The sequence below is a fragment of the Bombina bombina genome, chromosome 3, assembly GCF_027579735.1.
Source record: "Bombina bombina isolate aBomBom1 chromosome 3, aBomBom1.pri, whole genome shotgun sequence".
Lineage (NCBI taxonomy): Eukaryota > Metazoa > Chordata > Amphibia > Anura > Bombinatoridae > Bombina > Bombina bombina.
This window is the reverse complement of record NC_069501.1, coordinates 1,162,917,573-1,162,937,912: the sequence shown is the minus strand read 5'-3', so window position 1 is coordinate 1,162,937,912 and position 20,340 is coordinate 1,162,917,573. Positions and strand designations below refer to the sequence as shown.

At 41.7% G+C, this 20,340-nt stretch overlaps 1 protein-coding gene across 1 annotated transcript in view; it reads left to right on the top strand.

Annotated features, from left to right (window-relative positions):
* Positions 1 to 20,340, top strand: part of DYNC2H1 (dynein cytoplasmic 2 heavy chain 1) — a 1,178,830-nt gene that overhangs the window by 580,528 nt on the left and 577,962 nt on the right. The window contains exon 64 of the mRNA XM_053705582.1: positions 10,403 to 10,566. Within this exon, the coding sequence (XP_053561557.1) occupies positions 10,403 to 10,566 (164 nt within the window). The remainder of the gene's footprint in view (positions 1 to 10,402; positions 10,567 to 20,340) is intronic.

Below are 20,340 nucleotides of genomic sequence, written 5' to 3'. Positions count from 1 at the left end.
TTGTTTCGGTAAGAAATATTAATCAGAATTTCTCCAACATAGGTGTGTCCGGTCCACGGCGTCATCCTTACTTGTGGGATATTCTCCTCCCCAACAGGAAATGGCAAAGAGCCCAGCAAAGCTGGTCACATGATCCCTCCTAGGCTCCGCCTACCCCAGTCATTCTCTTTGCCGTTGTACAGGCAACATCTCCACGGAGATGGCTTAGAGTTTTTTAGTGTTTAACTGTAGTTTTTCATTATTCAATCAAGAGTTTGTTATTTTCAAATAGTGCTGGTACGTACTATTTACTCAGAAACAGAAAAGAGATGAAGAATTCTGTTTGTATGAGGAAAATGATTTTAGCAACCGTAACTAAAATCCATGGCTGTTCCACACAGGACTGTTGAGAGCAATTAACTTCAGTTGGGGGAACAGTTTGCAGTCCCTTGCTGCTTGAGGTATGACACATTCTAACAAGACGATGTAATGCTGGAAGCTGTCATTTTCCCTATGGGATCCGGTAAGCCATGTTTATTACGATTGTAAATAAGGGCTTCACAAGGGCTTATTTAAACTGTAGACTTTTTCTGGGCTAAATCGATTGATTATTAACACATATTTAGCCTTGAGGAATCATTTTATCTGGGTATTTTGATATAATAATATCGGCAGGCACTGTTTTAGACACCTTATTCTTTAGGGGCTTTCCCAAAGCATAGGCAGAGTCTCATTTTCGCGCCGGTGTTGCGCACTTGTTTTTGAGAGGCATGGCATGCAGTCGCATGTGAGAGGAGCTCTGATACTTATAAAAGACTTCTGAAGGCGTCATTTGGTATCGTATTCCCCTTTGGGTTTGGTTGGGTCTCAGCAAAGCAGATACCAGGGACTGTAAAGGGGTTTAAAGCTTAAAACGGCTCCGGTTCCGTTATTTTAAGGGTTAAAGCTTCCAAAATTGGTGTGCAATATTTTCAAGGCTTTAAGACGCTGTGGTGAAAATTTGGTGAATTTTGAACAATTCCTTCATGTTTTTTCGCAATTGCAGTAATAAAGTGTGTTCAGTTTAAAATTTAAAGTGACAGTAACGGTTTTATTTTAAAACGTTTTTTGTACTTTCTGATCAAGTTTATGCCTGTTTAACATGTCTGAACTACCAGATAGACTGTGTTCTGAATGTGGGGAAGCCAGAATTCCTATTCATTTAAATAAATGTGATTTATGTGATAATGACAATGATGCCCAAGATGATTCCTCAAGTGAGGGGAGTAAGCATGGTACTGCATCATTCCCTCCTTCGTCTACACGAGTCTTGCCCACTCAGGAGGCCCCTAGTACATCTAGCGCGCCAATACTCCTTACTATGCAACAATTAACGGCTGTAATGGATAATTCTGTCAAAAACATTTTAGCCAAAATGAACCCTTGTCAGCGTAAGCGTGGCTGCTCTGTTTTAGTTACTGAAGAGCATGACGACGCTGATATTAATATCTCTGAAGGGCCCCTAACCCAATCTGAGGGGGCCAGGGAGGTTTTGTCTGAGGGAGAAATTACTGATTTAGGGAACATTTCTCAGCAGGCTGAATCTGATGTGATTACATTTAAATTTAAATTGGAACATCTCCGCATTTTGCTTAAGGAGGTATTATCCACTCTGGATGATTGTGAAAATTTAGTCATCCCAGAGAAACTATGTAAAATGGACAAGTTCCTAGAGGTGCCGGGGCTCCCAGAAGCTTTTCCTATACCCAAGCGGGTGGCGGACATTGTTAATAAAGAATGGGAAAGGCCCGGTATTCCTTTCGTCCCTCCCCCCATATTTAAAAAATTGTTTCCTATGGTCGACCCCAGAAAGGACTTATGGCAGTCAGTCCCCAAGGTCGAGGGAGCGGTTTCTACTTTAAACAAACGCACCACTATTCCCATAGAGGATAGTTGTGCTTTCAAAGATCCTATGGATAAAAAATTAGAAGGTTTGCTTAAAAAGATGTTTGTTCAGCAGGGTTACCTTCTACAACCCATTTCATGCATTGTCCCTGTCACTACTGCCGCATATTTCTGGTTTGATGAACTGCTTAAGGTGCTCGATAGTGACTCTCCTCCTTATGAGGAGATTATGGACAGAATCAATGCTCTCAAATTGGCTAATTCTTTCACTCTAGACGCCTCTTTGCAATTGGCTAAGTTAGCGGCTAAGAACTCTGGGTTTGCTATTGTGGCGCGCAGAGCGCTTTGGTTGAAATCTTGGTCGGCTGATGCGTCTTCCAAGAACAAGCTACTAAACATTCCTTTCAAGGGGAAAACGTTGTTTGGTCCTGACTTGAAGGAGATTATCTCTGATATCACTGGGGGTAAGGGCCACGCCCTTCCTCAGGATCGGCCTTTCAAGGCAAAAAATAGACCTAATTTTCGTCCCTTTCGTAAAAACGGACCAGCCCAAGGTGCTACGTCCTCTAAGCAAGAGGGTAATACTTCTCAGGCCAAGCCAGCTTGGAGACCAATGCAAGGCTGGAACAAGGGAAAGCAGGCCAAGAAACCTGCCACTGCTACCAAGACAGCATGAAATATTGGCCCCCGATCCGGGACCGGATCTGGTGGGGGGCAGACTCTCTCTCTTCGCTCAGGCTTGGGCAAGAGATGTTCTGGATCCTTGGGCGCTAGAAATAGTCTCCCAGGGTTATCTTCTGGAATTCAAGGGACTTCCCCCAAGGGGGAGGTTCCACAGGTCGCAGTTGTCTTCAGACCACATAAAAAGACAGGCGTTCTTGCATTGTGTAGAAGACCTGTTAAAAATGGGAGTGATTCATCCTGTTCCATTAAGAGAACAAGGGATGGGGTTCTACTCCAATCTGTTCATAGTTCCCAAAAAAGAGGGAACGTTCAGACCAATCCTAGATCTCAAGATCTTAAACAAATTTCTCAAGGTCCCATCGTTCAAGATGGAAACCATTCGAACTATCCTCCCTTCCATCCAGGAAGGTCAATTCATGACCACGGTGGATTTAAAGGATGCGTATCTACATATTCCTATCCACAAGGAACATCATCGGTTCCTAAGGTTTGCATTCCTGGACAAACATTACCAGTTCGTGGCGCTTCCTTTCGGATTAGCCACTGCTCCAAGGATTTTCACAAAGGTACTAGGGTCCCTTCTAGCGGTGCTAAGACCAAGGGGCATTGCAGTAGTACCTTACCTGGACGACATTCTGATTCAAGCGTCGTCCCTTCCTCAAGCAAAGGCTCACACGGACATTGTCCTGGCCTTTCTCAGATCTCACGGCTGGAAAGTGAACGTGGAAAAGAGTTCTCTATCCCCGTCAACAAGGGTTCCCTTCTTGGGAACAATTATAGACTCCTTAGAAATGAGGATCTTTCTAACAGAGGCCAGAAAAACAAAGCTTCTGGACTCTTGTCGGATACTTCATTCCGTTCCTCTTCCTTCCATAGCTCAGTGCATGGAAGTGATCGGGTTGATGGTGGCGGCGATGGACATAGTTCCTTTTGCGCGCATTCATCTAAGACCATTACAACTGTGCATGCTCAGTCAGTGGAATGGGGACTATACAGACTTGTCTCCGAAGATACAAGTAAATCAGAGAACCAGAGACTCACTCCGTTGGTGGCTGTCCCTGGACAATCTGTCTCAAGGGATGATGTTCCACAGACCAGAGTGGGTCATTGTCACGACCGACGCCAGTCTGATAGGCTGGGGCGCGGTCTGGGGATCCCTGAAAGCTCAGGGTCTTTGGTCTCGGGAAGAATCTCTTCTACCGATAAATATTCTGGAACTGAGAGCGATATTCAATGCTCTCCAGGCCTGGCCCCAGCTTGCGAGGACCAGGTTCATACGGTTTCAATCAGACAACATGACGACTGTTGCGTACATCAACCATCAGGGGGGAACAAGGAGTTCCCTAGCGATGGAAGAAGTAACCAAAATTATTCTTTGGGCGGAGTCTCACTCCTGCCACCTGTCTGCTATCCACATCCCAGGAGTGGAAAATTGGGAAGCGGATTTTCTGAGTCGGCAGACATTGCATCCGGGGGAGTGGGAACTCCATCCGGAAATCTTTGCCCAAGTCACTCACCTGTGGGGCATTCCAGACATGGATCTGATGGCCTCTCGTCAGAACTTCAAAGTTCCTTGCTACGGGGCCAGATCCAGGGATCCCAAGGCGGCTCTAGTGGATGCACTAGTAGCACCTTGGACCTTCAAACTAGCTTATGTGTTCCCGCCATTTCCTCTCATCCCCAGGCTGATAGCCAGGATCAAGCAGGAGAGGGCGTCGGTGATCTTGATAGCTCCTGCGTGGCCACGCAGGACTTGGTATGCAGATCTGGTGAATATGTCATCGGCTCCACCTTGGAAGCTACCTTTGAGACGAGACCTTCTTGTTCAGGGTCCGTTCGAACATCCGAATCTGGTTTCACTCCAGCTGACTGCTTGGAGATTGAACGCTTGATTTTATCGAAGCGAGGATTCTCAGATTCTGTTATCGATACTCTTGTTCAGGCCAGAAAGCCTGTGACTAGAAAGATTTACCACAAAATTTGGAAAAAATATATCTGTTGGTGTGAATCTAAAGGATTCCCTTGGGACAAGGTTAAGATTCCTAGGATTCTATCCTTCCTTCAAGAAGGATTGGAAAAAGGATTATCTGCAAGTTCCCTGAAGGGACAGATTTCTGCCTTGTCGGTATTACTTCACAAAAAGCTGGCAGCTGTGCCAGATGTTCAAGCCTTTGTTCAGGCTCTGGTTAGAATCAAGCCTGTTTACAAACCTTTGACTCCTCCTTGGAGTCTCAATTTAGTTCTTTCAGTTCTTCAGGGGGTTCCGTTTGAACCCTTACATTCCGTTGATATTAAGTTATTATCTTGGAAAGTTTTGTTTTTAGTTGCGATTTCTTCTGCTAGAAGAGTCTCAGAATTATCTGCTCTGCAGTGTTCTCCTCCTTATCTGGTGTTCCATGCAGATAAGGTGGTTTTACGTACTAAACCTGGTTTTCTTCCAAAAGTTGTTTCTAACAAAAACATTAACCAGGAGATTATCGTACCTTCTCTGTGTCCAAAACCAGTTTCAAAGAAGGAACGTTTGTTGCACAATTTGGATGTTGTTCGCGCTCTAAAATTCTATTTAGATGCTACAAAGGATTTTAGACAAACATCTTCCTTGTTTGTTGTTTATTCAGGTAAAAGGAGAGGTCAAAAAGCAACTTCTACCTCTCTCTCTTTTTGGATTAAAAGCATCATCAGATTGGCTTACGAGACTGCCGGACGGCAGCCTCCCGAAAGAATCACAGCTCATTCCACTAGGGCTGTGGCTTCCACATGGGCCTTCAAGAACGAGGCTTCTGTTGATCAGATATGTAGGGCAGCGACTTGGTCTTCACTGCACACTTTTACCAAATTTTACAAGTTTGATACTTTTGCTTCTTCTGAGGCTATTTTTGGGAGAAAGGTTTTGCAAGCCGTGGTGCCTTCCATTTAGGTGACCTGATTTGCTCCCTCCCTTCATCCGTGTCCTAAAGCTTTGGTATTGGTTCCCACAAGTAAGGATGACGCCGTGGACCGGACACACCTATGTTGGAGAAAACAGAATTTATGTTTACCTGATAAATTTCTTTCTCCAACGGTGTGTCCGGTCCACGGCCCGCCCTGGTTTTTTTAATCAGGTCTGATATTTTATTTTCTTTAACTACAGTCACCACGGTACCATATGGTTTCTCCTATGCAAATATTCCTCCTTAACGTCGGTCGAATGACTGGGGTAGGCGGAGCCTAGGAGGGATCATGTGACCAGCTTTGCTGGGCTCTTTGCCATTTCCTGTTGGGGAGGAGAATATCCCACAAGTAAGGATGACGCCGTGGACCGGACACACCGTTGGAGAAAGAAATTTATCAGGTAAACATAAATTCTGTTATTGTTATTCCTTATCTTTGTCCTAATCCTTCTTCCCATAAAGAACGTCTGTTGCACAACTTAGATGTTGTGCGGGCCCTTAAATTTTATCTACAGGCTACAAAGGACTTTCGGCAGTTTTCTGCAATGTTTGTTGTTTTTCTGGTGATCGTAGAGGCCGGAAAGCTACTGCCACTTCTCTTTCTCTCTGGTTGAGAAGTGTTATTCGTAGGGCTTATGAGACTGCTGGACAGCAGCTTCCTGAGAGAATTACAGCTCACTCCACTATGAAGGTGTCTTCCTCTTGGGCCTTTAAGAATTTATGTTTACCTGATAAATGTATTTCTTTCTTGACACGGTAAGTCCACGGCCCTCCCTGTTTTTCAGACAGGTTTTTTTATATAAACAAATGTGTGTGTAGCAGCGCTTAAAAGGCATGGATTAATAAAAATAAAATATGATATCTGTTACTTAACAAAATTTAATATATAAAGATAAAGGGATGGTACAGATTTTGAGGATAGGCAATTACCTTTAAAACTCTTCCCTCTGCGGATCTGACCGCGTCCAGAGGCATTATGAGGTTAATGGGTTTGTAAAGTTACCTTAGTTGGTTCTACGGTGTTGGTAGAGGTTTCTGTATTGCTCTATCCTCCTTGTGAGTGCATCAAGCAATGCGTATGTGAGGCTCTGGTTGCGGGCACGTAGTCACCTGACTCCCCTATATGCTTCAGAGGTCGGAGGTCATGTAATAGCCCAATGGCTTTGAATGACAGCGATCGTTGCAATGTCCATTTCTCTCAGCGCTTTATCTGGTTTGCTGAATAGAAGTGTCTTACACCTCCTCCTATATAGTTTCCTAGGCGCCTTAGGGTGGGTGTTAGTTTATACAGCAAAGTCACAGAAATTCGCCATAAGCCTCAGATGCTGAACAAAAGTCCAAAAAATAGCCAAACTGAAAGTGACAATACGTCAGGTCAGAAGTCTTCCTCTTCCTCCTCCAAGCCGGAGCAGTCCAAGTCCTCTTGGAGACCCAATCAGACTTGGAATAAGGGGAAATAATCCAAGAAGCCTTCATATGAGACTAGGGTCAGAGGGTCTGCCTCCGGTCCGGTACTGGATCAAGTGGGGGCAGACTTTCTTTGTTTCAACAAGCTTGGATACGCAATGTCCCAGACCCTTGGACTGTGAACATAGTATCTCAGGGTTACAAAATAGACTTCAAAGACTTGTCCACCCAGGGGCAGATTCCACCTCTCAAGATTATCTGCAGACCAGGTAAAAAGAGAGGCATTCTTAAACTGTGTTCAGGATCTTTTCTCCCTGGGAATGATTGTTCCAGTTACACTAAGGGAACAGGGTCTAGGATTTTATTCAAATCTATCTGTGGTTCCCAAAAAAGGGGGAATTTTTGACCTATTTTAGACCTAAAATGTCTCAACAAATTTCTCATGGTACCGTCCATCAAAATAAAGACCATGTGTTCCATTCTTCCTTTGGTCCAAGAGGGTCAGTTCATGATGACCATAGACCTGAAGGATGTGTATCTTCATGTTCCCATCCACAGGGATCATCACCAGTTCCTGATATTCACTTTTCTAGACAAGCACTTTCAATTTGTTGCTCTTCCGTTTGGCCTTGCCACAGCTCCCAGAATTTTCACAAAGGTTCTGTGTGCTCTCTTAGACGACATATTGGTTCAGGCACCATCTTTTCAACTAGCAAACTCTCATACAGAGATCTTGTTGTCTTTTCTACGTTCCCACGGATGGAAAGTGAATCTGGAGAAATGTTCCCTTGTTCCAACTACAAGGGTGTGTTTCTTAGGGACCATGATAGATTCCCTATCTATGAAGATTTTTCTGACGGAGGTCAGTAAATCCAAACGTCTCACTTCTTGCCTCTCTCTCCAGTCTACTGTTCATCCACCAGTGGCTCAATGCATAGAGGTAATTGGTCTGATGGTCGCTTCCATGGACATCATTACCTTTGCTCAATTCCATTTGAGAGCTCTACAATTATGCATGCTCAGACAATGGAATGGAGACCATTCGGATCTGTCTCAGAGGATAGATCTGGACCAGTTGACAAGAGACTTTCTCATGGTGGATTTCTCAGGATCATCTGTCTCAGGGCACATGCTTCCGGAGACTCTCCTTGGTGATTGTGACCACGGACGCCAGCCTGCTAGGCTGGGGAGCAGTCTGGGACTTGTTAAAGCCTCAGGGCCTATGGACTCAGGAGGAGTCTTCTCTCCCTATAAACATCTTGAGAGCCATCTTCAATGTCCTTATGGCTTGGCCTCAGTTGTTCTTAGCCCGGTTTATCAGATTCCAGTTGAAAAACATCACCTCAGTGGCTTACATCAACCACCAGGGAGGAACTCGGAGTTCCTTGGCCATGAAGGAGGTTACTCACATTATTCAGTGCATGGAAGCTCACGATTGTCTCCTATCTGCCATCCACATTCCAGGAGTGGACAACTGGGAGGCGGATTTTCTGAGCAGACAAAACTTTCATCCCGGGGAGTGAGCTCTCCATCCGGTGGTGTTCTCCAGGTTAACCTTCAAGTGGGGGGTGCTGGGTGTTGGATTTGATGGTCTTGTCAGAACGCCAAGCTTCCAAGGTGCAATTCAAGGTCAAGAGATCCTCAGGCCACCCTGATAGATGCTCTGGCGGTTTTTTGGGATTTCAGTCTAGCATACCTGTTTCCCTCGTTTGCTCCTTCCACGAGTCATTGCTCGTATCAAACAGGAGAGAGCATCTGTAATTCTGATAGCTCCTGCATGGCCTCACAGGATCTGGTTTGCAGGCTTGGTAAGGATGTCTTCTCTTCCACCTTAGAGGCTTCCACTGAGGAAGGACCTTCTAACTCAGGGTCCTTTCCTCCATTCAAATCCAGTTTCTCTGAAGCTGACTGCTTGGAGATTGAACGCTTAGTTTTGGCTAAGCGTGGATTTTCTGAGTCAGTTATTGACACCATGCTTCAAGCTCGCAGGTCGGTTACTCGCAAAATTGACCATAAGGCATGGCGTAAATACCTTTATAGGTGTGACTCAAAGGACTTCTCTTGGAGCAGGGTCAGGATTCCTAGAACTTTGAAGGTCTGGAGAAGGGTTTGTCAGTCAGTTCTCTGAAGGGTCAGATTTCTGCGCTGTCTATTCTTTTACACAAACGTCTGGCGGATGTGCCAGATGTTCAATCTTTTTGTCAGGCCTTGGTCAGAATCAGGCCTGTGTTTAAACCTGTTGCTCCTCCTTGGAGCCTTAACCTAGTTTTTAGAGTTTTGCAGCAGGCTCCGTTTGAGCCATTGCATTCTGTAGATATTAAGTTGATATCTTGGAAAGTTTTGTTTCTTTTTGCTATTTCCTCTGCTCGCAGAGTTTCTGAACTGCAGTGTGATTCGTCTTACCTTATTTTTCATGCGGATAAGGCGGTCCTTCATACTAAATTGGGGTTTCTCCCTAAGGTGGTTTCAGATCGAAACATTAATCAGGAAATTGTTGTTTCTTCCTTTTGTCCTAATCCTTCTTCTCATAAGGAATGTCTTTTGCATAATTTGGATGTTGTGCGTGCTCTAAAATTTTACATGCAGACTACTAAAGATGTTTGTCAGTCTTCTGCCCTGTTTGTTTGTTTGTTTCTCAGGAAAGTGTAAGGGTCAGAAGGCCATTTCTACTTCTCTTTCCCTCTGGTTGAGAAGTATGATTCGTTTTGCTTATGAGACTGCTGGACAGCAGCCTCCTGAGAGAATTACGGCTCATTTCACTAGGGCTGTCTCCTCTTGGGCTTTCAAAAATGAAGCTTCTGTGGAACAGATTTGCAAGGGGGCAACATGGTCCTCTCTGCATACTTTTTCCAAATTTTCCAAATTTGATACTTTTACCTCGGCTGAAGCTTCTTTTGGGAGAAAGGTTCTTCAAGCGGGTGGTGCCTTCTGTTTAGGTCTGTCTGTCTTGTTCCCCCTCCCTGTTCATTCCGTGTCCTCTAGCTTAGGTATTGGTTCCCACTAGTAATTGGAATGACAATGTGGACTCTCCATGTCTTAGGAAAGAAAACAAAATGCTTACCTGATAAATTTCTTTCTTTCCGGACATGGAGATTCCACAACCCCACCCTTAAGATTAGACTGTAATTTTTTTACCAAAACCTCAGGCACCTCTATTCCTTTGTGTTATCTTCTTTTTCTATTTCCCTTCGGCTGAATGACTGGGGGTTATGGGTAAGGGAAGTGACACTTAACAGCTTTGCTGAGGTGCTCTTTGCCGCCTCCTGCTGGCCAGGAGTGAATAGCCCACTAGTAATTGGAATGACGTTGTGGACTCTTCATGTCCGGAAAGAAATACATTTATCAGGTAAGCATACATTTTGTTTTACTGATAGATGCTGGATGATTTAACAACTATTAATGATGCCATCACTTCTTCCATATAACTTTGTGTTAGTGAAGACTTTGCCTGATTTAATTTGTTTATCCGAGTCATGTAGTTCTCTTCTTACTATTTTAATGCATTTTATCTTACACAGGACCACGTTACGTTGTTCAAATTGGTGACAAAACCATTGACTATAATCAAGATTTTCGTCTGTTTCTTGCAACCCGTAATCCTAATCCTTTCATACCACCTGATGCTGCTTCAATTGTTACAGAGGTTAATTTTACTACCACACGAGCAGGATTAAGAGGGCAGGTAAGACTATAGTTGAGTTCTCCTTTCCTTTCAAATAAAGAAACCTATATTTCATATAATGTTATCATTGTGAGTTTTTGACTAAACAAATCTGAAACCTAAGCAAAATAATGTAAAATTGGTTCACTGGAAAATTAAGGGTTAAAATGGCAAGTGGTTAGATTTATTATTCATTTTAATACATACTGATTTTGATATAAGGGCACTGAGTAACAGACTTGCTAGGTCCTTACTGGCAAAGTAGATGCATGCAGAAACACTTTTGTCTTTTGGACCCAACCTATGAAAATAAAGGTCTTTTAAAGAAATTGCTGGTGACTGGAGTGTTTCTGCATGCATCGTCATTTTCTTTACAGACAGCAACAACTACCATATTGCTTTAGTGACTCATGGCATAATGCAGGTGAAGAAAAACATCCAAACTTGCTTTAACATGGGGTGGAGCTATATTAACTCACAATTACCATTTTTTATTTAAAGTGATGGTGAATCCTAGCATTTCAAAAATGCTAGGATTTACCAGCACTAAAAATAAAGGCAGACTTTATTCATCAGTTTAAAAAAAACTGTGTGAAAGTTAAATTTTATTTTGCCATGGCTTCAGCGTTAACCTAAGTGCCTCCGGTTACCCTCGGCATAGCTCAGTTTTTTTCTATGAGGTGAAGTTTCCACCTCTTAGCCAATAGCCATATTAGCATACTGCACAGTGCCACAATACTAATAATAAGTTAATGCATTAATGTTCAAAGCAACAAAATGAAAGTTACTCAGCGCCTGAAAACTTATTGTAAAATCGCCCTTGAAACTTCCTAACTGCGTTCTGATCCTCGATATTTTCTAGACTGTAGTTCAGTTTTAAATTGCCCTTTTGTCTTTATGATAGACCATGGCATAATTACCAAGTGTTTCTAGATAACTAATGTTGTACTACAGTCAATGCAATGTAAACATTTCTTAACCCAGAAATATTTCTTCGCTTTATACTAATTGACTGCATATGTAGTCTTAACCTGGATTGTGTATATCTGTGTGTTCTTATGACATTCATCTGTTTTCAGTATTAACTGTAACATTATCCTTATCTTTTCTAAAAGGGTCTTGGGAGTCTGATATGTTTTAATTTACTTCTTTTATCAAAAGACTTTTCTTTCATGTAATTAGCAAGAGTCCATGAGCTAGTGACGTATGGGATATACATTCCTACCAGGAGGGGCAAAGTTTCCCAAACCTTAAAATGCCTATAAATACACCCCTCACCACACCCACAATTCAGTTTTACAAACTTTGCCTCCGATGGAGGTGGTGAAGTAAGTTTGTGCTAGATTCTACGTTGATATGCGCTCCGCAGCAAGTTGGAGCCCGGTTTTCCTCTCAGCGTGCAGTGAATGTCAGAGGGATGTGAGGAGAGTATTGCCTATTTGAATGCAGTGATCTCCTTCTACGGGGTCTATTTCATAGGTTCTCTGTTATCGGTCGTAGAGATTCATCTCTTACCTCCCTTTTCAGATCGACGATATACTCTTATATATACCATTACCTCTGCTGATTCTCGTTTCAGTACTGGTTTGGCTTTCTACAAACATGTAGATGAGTGTCCTGGGGTAAGTAAATCTTATTTTCTGTGACACTCTAAGCTATGGTTGGGCACTTTATTTATAAAGTTCTAAATATATGTATTCAAACATTTATTTGCCTTGACTCAGAATGTTCAACATTCCTTATTTTTCAGACAGTCAGTTTCATATTTGGGATAAATGCATTTGTTTCATTCATTTTTTCTTACCTTAAAAAATTTGACTTTTTCCCTGTGGGCTGTTTGGCTCGCGGGGGCAGAAAATGCTTCATTTTATTGCGTCATTCTTGGCGCAGACTTTTTTGGCGCAAAATTTTTTTTCTGTTTCCGGCGTCATACGTGTCGCCGGAAGTTGCGTCATTTTTTGACGTTTTTTGCGTCAAAAATGTCGGCGTTCCGGATATGGCGTCATTTTTGGCGCCAAAAGCATTTAGGCGCCAAATAATGTGGGCGTCTTTTTTGGCGCTAAAAAATATGGGCGTCATTTTTGTCTCCACATTATTTAAGTCTCATTATTTATTGCTTCTGGTTGCTAGAAGCTTGTTCACTGGCATTTTTTTCCCATTCCTGAAACTGTCATTTAAGGAATTTGATCAATTTTGCTTTATATGTTGTTTTTTTTCTTTTACATATTGCAAGATGTTCCACGTTGCAACTGAGTCAGAAGATACTTCAGGAAAATCACTGCACAGTGCTGGAGCTACCAAGCTAAGTGTATCTGCTATAAACTTTTGGTATCTGTTTCTCCAGCTGTTATTTGTATTGCATGTCATGTCAAACTTATTAATGCAGATAAAATTTCCTTTAGTACTGTTACATTACCTGTTGCTGTTCCGTCAACATCTAATTCTCAGAGTATTCCTGATAACATAAGAGATTTTATTTTTTAAATCCATTAAGAAGGCTATGTCTGTTATTTCTCCTTCTAGTATGCATAAAAGTCTTTTAAAACTTCTCTTTTTTCAGATGAATTTTTAAATGAACATCATCATTCTGATACTGATAATGGTTCTTCTGGTTCAGAGGTTTCTGTCTCAGAGGTTGATGCTGATAAATCTTTGTATTTGTTCAAGATGGAATTTATTCGTTCTTTACTTAAAGAAGTGTTATTTGCATTAGAAATAGAGGATTCTGGTCCTCTTGATACTAAATGTAAACGTTTAAATAAGGTTTTTAAATCTCCTGTAGTTATTCCAGAAGTGTTTTATCTCCCTGATGCTATTTCTGAAGTAATTTCCAGGGAATGGAATAATTTGGGTAATTTATTTACTCCTTCTAGACGTTTAAGCAAATTATATCCTGTGCCATCTGACAGATTAGAGTTTTTTGGGACAAAAATCCCTAAGGTTATGGGGCTGTCTCTACTCCTGCTAATGTACTACTATTCCTACGGCAGATAGTACTTCATTTAAGGATCCTTTAGATAGGAAAATTGAATCCTTTCTAAGAAAAGCTTACTTATGTTCAGGTAATCTTCTTAGACCTGCTATATTTTTAGCGGATGTTGCTGCAGCTTCAACTTTTTGGTTAGAAGCTTTAGCGCAACAAGTAACAGATCATAATTTTATAGCATTATTATTATTCTATAACATGCTAATAATTTTATTGGTGATACCATCTTTTGATATCATTAGAGTTGATGTCAGGTATATGTCTCTAGCTATTTTAGCTAGAAAAGCTTTATGGATTAAACTTGGAATGCTGACATGTCTTCTAAGTCAACTTTGCTTTCCCTTTCTTTCCAGGGTAAATAATCATTTTCGTTCCTTTCCTCACAACAAGGAACAAAAGCCTGATCCTTCATCCTCAGGAGCGGTATCAGTTTGGAAACTATTTCCAGTTTGGAATATATCCAAGCCTTATAGAAACCTATAGCCAGCTCCTAAGTACCTATGAAGGTGCGGCCCTTATTCCAGCTCAGCTGGTATGGGGCAGATTACGTTTTCTTCAAAGAAATTTGGATCAATTCCGTTCTTAATCTCTGGTTTCAGAAACATTGTTTCAGAAAGGTACAGAATTGGCTTCAAGTTAAGGCCTCCTGCTAAGAGATTCTTTTCTTTCCCGTGTCCCAGTTAACACAGCAAAGGCTCAGCATTTCTGAAATGTGTTTCAGATCTAGAGTTGGCTGGAGTATTTATGCCAGTTCCAGTTCTGGAACAGGGGCTGGGGTTTTATTTTATCTCTTCATTGTACCAAAGAAGGTCAATTCCTTCAGACCAGTTCCGGATCTATCATTATTGAATCGTTATGTTAGGATACCAACATTCAAGATGGTTACTGTAGGACTATCCTGCCTTTTGTTTAGCAAGGGCATTATATGTCTACAATAGATTTACAGGATGTGTATCTGCATATTCCGATTCATCCAGATCACTTTTAGTGTCTGAGATTCTCTTTTTAGACAAGCATTACCAGTTTTGTGGCTCTACCGTTTGGCCTAGCCTCAGTTCCAAGAATTTTTTCAAAGGTTCTCGGTGCCCTTCTTTCTGTAATCAGAGAATAGGGTTTTGGTATTTCCTTATTTGGACGATATCTTGGTACTTGCTCAGTCTTCTCATTTTCGAAGAATCTCATACGAATCGACTTGTGTTGTTTCTTCAAGTTCATGGTTGGAGGATCAATTTACCATTCAGTTCATTGATTCCTCAGACAAGGGTAACCTTTTTAGGTTTCTAGATAAATTCAGTGTCTATGACTCTGTCCTTGTCAGACAAGAGAAGTTTAACATTGATATCGGCTTGTCAAAACCTTCAGTCACAATCATTCCCTTTGGTAGCCTTATGCATGGAAATGTTGGGTCTTAGGACTGCCGCATCAGATGCGATCTCCTTTGCTCGTTTTCACATGCGACCTCTTCAGCTCTGTATGCTGAACCAATGGTGCAGGGATTACTCAAAGATATCTCAATTAATATCTTTAAACCGATTTTACGACACTCTCTGACATGGTGGACAGATCACCATCGTTTAGTTCAGGGGGCTTCATTGTTCTTCCGACCTGGACTATAATCTCAACAGATGCAAGTCTTACAGGTTGGGGAGCTGTGTGGGGGTATCTGACGGCACAAGGGGTTTGGGAATCTCAGGAGGTGAGATTTCCGATCAATATTTTGGAACTCCGTGCAATTTTCAGAGCTCTTCAGTCTTGGCCTCTTCTGAAGAGAGAGTTGTTCATTTGTTTTCAGATAGACAATGTCACAACTGTGGCATACATCAATCATCAAGGAGGGACTCACAGTCCTCTGGCTATGAAAGAAGTATCTCGAATTTTGGTTTGGGCGGAATCCAGCTCCTGTCTAATCTCTGCGGTTCATATCCCAGGTATGGACAATTAGAAAGCGGATTATCTCAGTCGCCAAACGTTGCATCCGGGCGAATAGTCTCTTCACCCAGAGGTATTTCTTCAGATTGTTCAAACGTGGGAACTTCCAGAAATAGATCTGATGGCTTCTCATCTAAACAAGAAACTTCCCAGGTATCTGTCCAGATCCCGGGATCCTCAGGCGGAGGCAGTGGAATGCATTATCAATTCCTTGGAAGTATCATCCTGCCTATATCTTTCCGCCTCTAGTTCTTCTTCCAAAAGTAATCTCCAAGATTCTGAAGGAATGCTCGTTTGTTCTGCTGGTAGCTCCGGCATGGCCTCACAGGTTTTGGTATGCGGATCTTGTCCGGATGGCCTCTTGCCAACCGTGGACTCTTCCGTTAAGACCAGACCTTTTGTCTCAAGGTCCTTTTTTCCATCAGGATCTGAAATCCTTAAATTTTAAGGTATGGAGATTGAACGCTTGATTCTTGGTCAAAGAGGTTTCTCTGACTCTGTGATTAATACTATGTTACAGGCTCGTAAATCTGTATCCAGAGAGATATATTATAGAGTCTGGAAGACTTATATTTCTTGGTGTCTTTCTCATCATTTTTCTTGGCATTCTTTTAGAATACCGAGAATATTACAGTTTCTTCAGGATGGTTTAGATAAGGGTTTGTCCGCAAGTTCCTTGAAAGGTCAAATCTCTGCTCTTTCTGTTCTTTTTCACAGAAAGATTGCTATTCTTCCTGATATTCATTGTTTTGTACAAGCTTTGGTTCGTATAAAGCCTGTCATTAAGTCAATTTCTCCTCCTTGGAGTTTGAATTTGGTTCTGGGGGCTCTTCAAGCTCCTCCATTTGAACCTTTGCATTCATTGGATTTTAAATTACTTTCTTGGAAAGTTTTGTTCCTTTTGGCCATCTCTTCTGCCAGAAGAGTTTCTGAATTATCTGCTCTTTCTTGTGAGTCTCCTTTTCTGATTTTTCATCAGGATAAGGCGGTGTTGCGAACTTCTTTTGAACTTTTACCTAAGTTGTGAATTCCAACAACATTAGTAGAGACATTGTGGTTCCTTCATTATGTCCTAATCCTAAGAATTCTAAGGAGAAATCGTTGCATTCTTTGGATGTTATTAGAGCTTTGAAATATTATGTTGAAGCTACTAAGTCTTTCCGAAAGACTTCTAGTTTATTTGTTATCTTTTCCGGTTTTAGAAAGGCCAGAAAACTTCTGCCATTTCTTTGGCATCTTGGTTGAAATCTTTAATTCATCTTGCCTCTGTTGAGTCGGGTAAGACTCCGCCTCATAGGATTACAGCTCATTCTACTAGGTCAATTTCTACTTCCTGGGCGTTTAGGAATGAAGCTTCGGTTGATCAGATTTGCAAAGCGGCAACTTGGTCCTCTTTGCATACTTTTACCAAATTCTACCATTTTGTTGTATTTTCTTCTTCTGAAGCAGTTTTTGGTAGAAAAGTACTTCAGGCAGCGGTTTCAGTTTGAATCTTCTGCTTATGTTTTTCATTAAACTTTATTTTGGGTGTGGATTATTTTCAGCAGGAATTGGCTGTCTTTATTTTATCCCTCCCTCTCTAGTGACTCTTGTGTGGAAAGATCCACATCTTGGGTAGTCATTATCCCATACGTCACTAGCTCATGGACTCTTGCTAATTACATGAAAGAAAACATAATTTATGTAAGAACTTACCTGATAAATTCATTTCTTTCATATTAGCAAGAGTCCATGAGGCCCGCCCTTTTTTGTGGTGGTTATGATTTTTTTGTATAAAGCACAATTATTCCAATTCCTTATTTTATATGCTTTCGCACTTTTTTCTTATCACCCCACTTCTTGGCTATTCGTTAAACTGAATTGTGGGTGTGGTGAGGGGTGTATTTATAGGCATTTTAAGGTTTGGGAAACTTTGCCCCTCCTGGTAGGAATGTATATCCCATACGTCACTAGCTCATGGACTCTTGCTAATATGAAAGAAATGAATTTATCAGGTAAGTTCTTACATAAATTATGTTTTTTTGTCTCCTTAGTTAAAACTTATACCCTTTCTGTGATGGCAAACAGAAGTATGCTGAGGAACATGAATGTGTCTTAAAACTATGTTAGCAGCACGTTGGACTGTTTTGAGTATATATTTTTTGACGCACGTTGACATACGTTGCTGCATGTAAGTTATCTGCAGTTATGGAGCCTTCTCATTCTGTCCCTAAATCTACCTTAGAAGCTGAGTTACCTGAACACCTTCCTACCAGTGTTGCATGTTTGTATTGTAAACATGCTGAGATTTCTACTGCTAATTTATGCAGTAAATGTATTAATATTTAATGCATTCTGATCAATCTGGTACTGCTCTTGCTTCTAAAGGTTTTACTGCTCCTTCTGTTTGCTTCTTAATACAGGGAGAGTCCACGGCTGCATTCATTACTTGTGAGAAATACAGAACCTGGCCACCAGGAGGAGGCAAAGACACCCCAGCCAAAGGCTTACATACCTCCCTCTCTTCCCTCATCCCCCAGAAGTGTCAGAAGATTTTGGAGTAGTTCCTTAGGAAGGGTATCTGCCCTTCAAGATGGGACTGGAGTTTTAAGTAGTCTTGTCAGCCTCTCAGTGAGAGCATTGACGAAAGTTAGAGTCTGGAGATGCAGGGAGAGTCTTTCTGTGAAACCATCCAAACTCATATTAACAGCTCCTTAAGCAATCAGCGTTGACGAGTTTCGTTGCCTGCTTTCTTCACTCAAGTCCATATCAGAAGCACTGCTACAATCTGTCAAACTTGAAGGTCCGTGTTACTGTTTTTTTTTACACATATTGCAAACCCCAGAAGACAGGGTCATAGTGTGGCTCCTTTTATCTATATGAAAGGGGTTCAAGGGTTAATATCTCCTGAGGGGGATTATGAACGGTTGGGTTTAATCATATATGCTTTATTTGATTTTATGCTGCTTTTTGTGTAAGATGTTTATGTGCGCATAGGCTGAGATGGAACATACAGGTTTCACTTTCACTTTGAAGGTTGCACAGCTTAAAAGCTTGGTGCATTTTTTCTCATAGCAGGGACGGTCCTGCATTGCGCACCATGTGACCGGAATGGTCTAGGCTTCCATTTCCTTTCTCTTGTCCGATTTACTACCGGAGAGGATTTTTAGCTCTGTTCTGTCTGGTTCATAGGAGGTGGTGATTGCCCCTGCCATTGGGGGTATAAAGGTGCCGCTTTTGTAATTTAAAGTTAGTTTTTTTCTGTAGTCCTCTGCATATCGTACTTTAGCTATGAATGATTCTGATTCATATATCCAATCAGTTATCCGAGGATGAGGTTCTCTCTGAAACTTCAGAGTATGAACTTTCAGGGTTGGAGTCTGCTGCCTATAATCCTCCGCCAGTGGATGATCCAGTTTTTTTTATTTAAGACGTTTACGCTTTCTACTAAAGGAGGTTTTGACTACTTTAGAGGTTCCAAGGGCCGAGCTGCCAGTCGAACCTCTGGGTCCTAAATTTGATGGCAGTCATTATTAGGGACGAGTGGAACAGAATTAGATACCTCTTCTCGTCGTCTGCCTTTTAAAGATCCCGGTTCCGGGCTCTCTATGGGGGTGGGTTCTCTTTTTCCCATCCCTACTTGGTTGGTGCTAATTTCACGCTTGCCACACCTAATGCTAGCCCGTGTGAGGATAGTTCTTCGTTCATAGAGCCGCCGGATATAAGGATGCAAACTCTGTTTAAAAGGATTTTCAACCTATGGGATTTTTGCTTTCACGGGCGGTGCTTGTCGCCGCAGTTGCTGGAGCGACTACCTTTCTTTCATGTAATTGGTAAGAGTCCATGAGCTAGTGACGTATGGGATATACAATCCTACCAGGAGGGGAAAATTTCCCAAACCTCAAAATGCCTATAAATACTCCCCTCACCACACCCACAATTCAGTTTTACAGACTTTGCCTCCTGTGGAGGTGGTGAAGTAAGTTTGTGCTTGATTTTTATGATTTCTTCTATGATAAGCCATTCTAAGCATTCTGAAGCCCAATTCCTATCAGAGTACAGTGTTTGTCAGAGGGATGTGAAGGGAGTATCGCCTATTGATTTGTTGGTTTTCCTCGCGGGAAATCTTTTTAAAGGTTCTCTGTTATCGGTCTTAGGGATTTATCTCCTACCTCCCTTTTCAGATCGACGATATACTCTTATATACCATTACCTCTTCTGATACTTTTTCAGTACTGGTTTGGCTATCTGCTATATGTGGATGGATGTCTTTCAGTAAGTATGTTTTCTTTATTTAAGACACTCTCAGCTATGGTTTGGTGCTTTATGTATTAATATAAAGTTTTAAATATATGTATTTTACTTATATTTGCCATGAGTCAGGTCTATGTATATTTCCTTTTGCAGACTGTCAGTTTCAGTTTGGGAAGCATGTTTTAGGAAGTTATTTTTCTTACCTGGGGTATAGTCCTTTTTTCAAATTGACTGTTTTTCTTAAATTTCGCAGGCAAGTTTAGGCTTGCGAGGTCGCAAAATGCTGGTATTCATTGCGTCATTCTTGGAACGCAAGTTCATCATTTCCGGCGTCTTAGTTGACGCCAGGTTTCCTTGCACAAGGATGCGTCTGTTATGATGCGAGTTGCGTCGTTTCCAGATGTTGTTTGCGCCCAAAAAATTTCAACTTCCTTTTGCGTTGTGCGTCATACTTGACGGCAAAAAATGTTGTTTATTTTTCACCCCACTTCCTACATGCCTCTTGCATTCTATATGTTTAGAGGGCTATGCTGTTTGCATTTTTTCCCATTCCTGAAACTGCCATATAAGGAAATTGTAAATTTTGCTTTAATGTTGTTTTTCTTTTACATTTTGCAAGATGTCTCAATCTGATCCTGTCTCAGAAG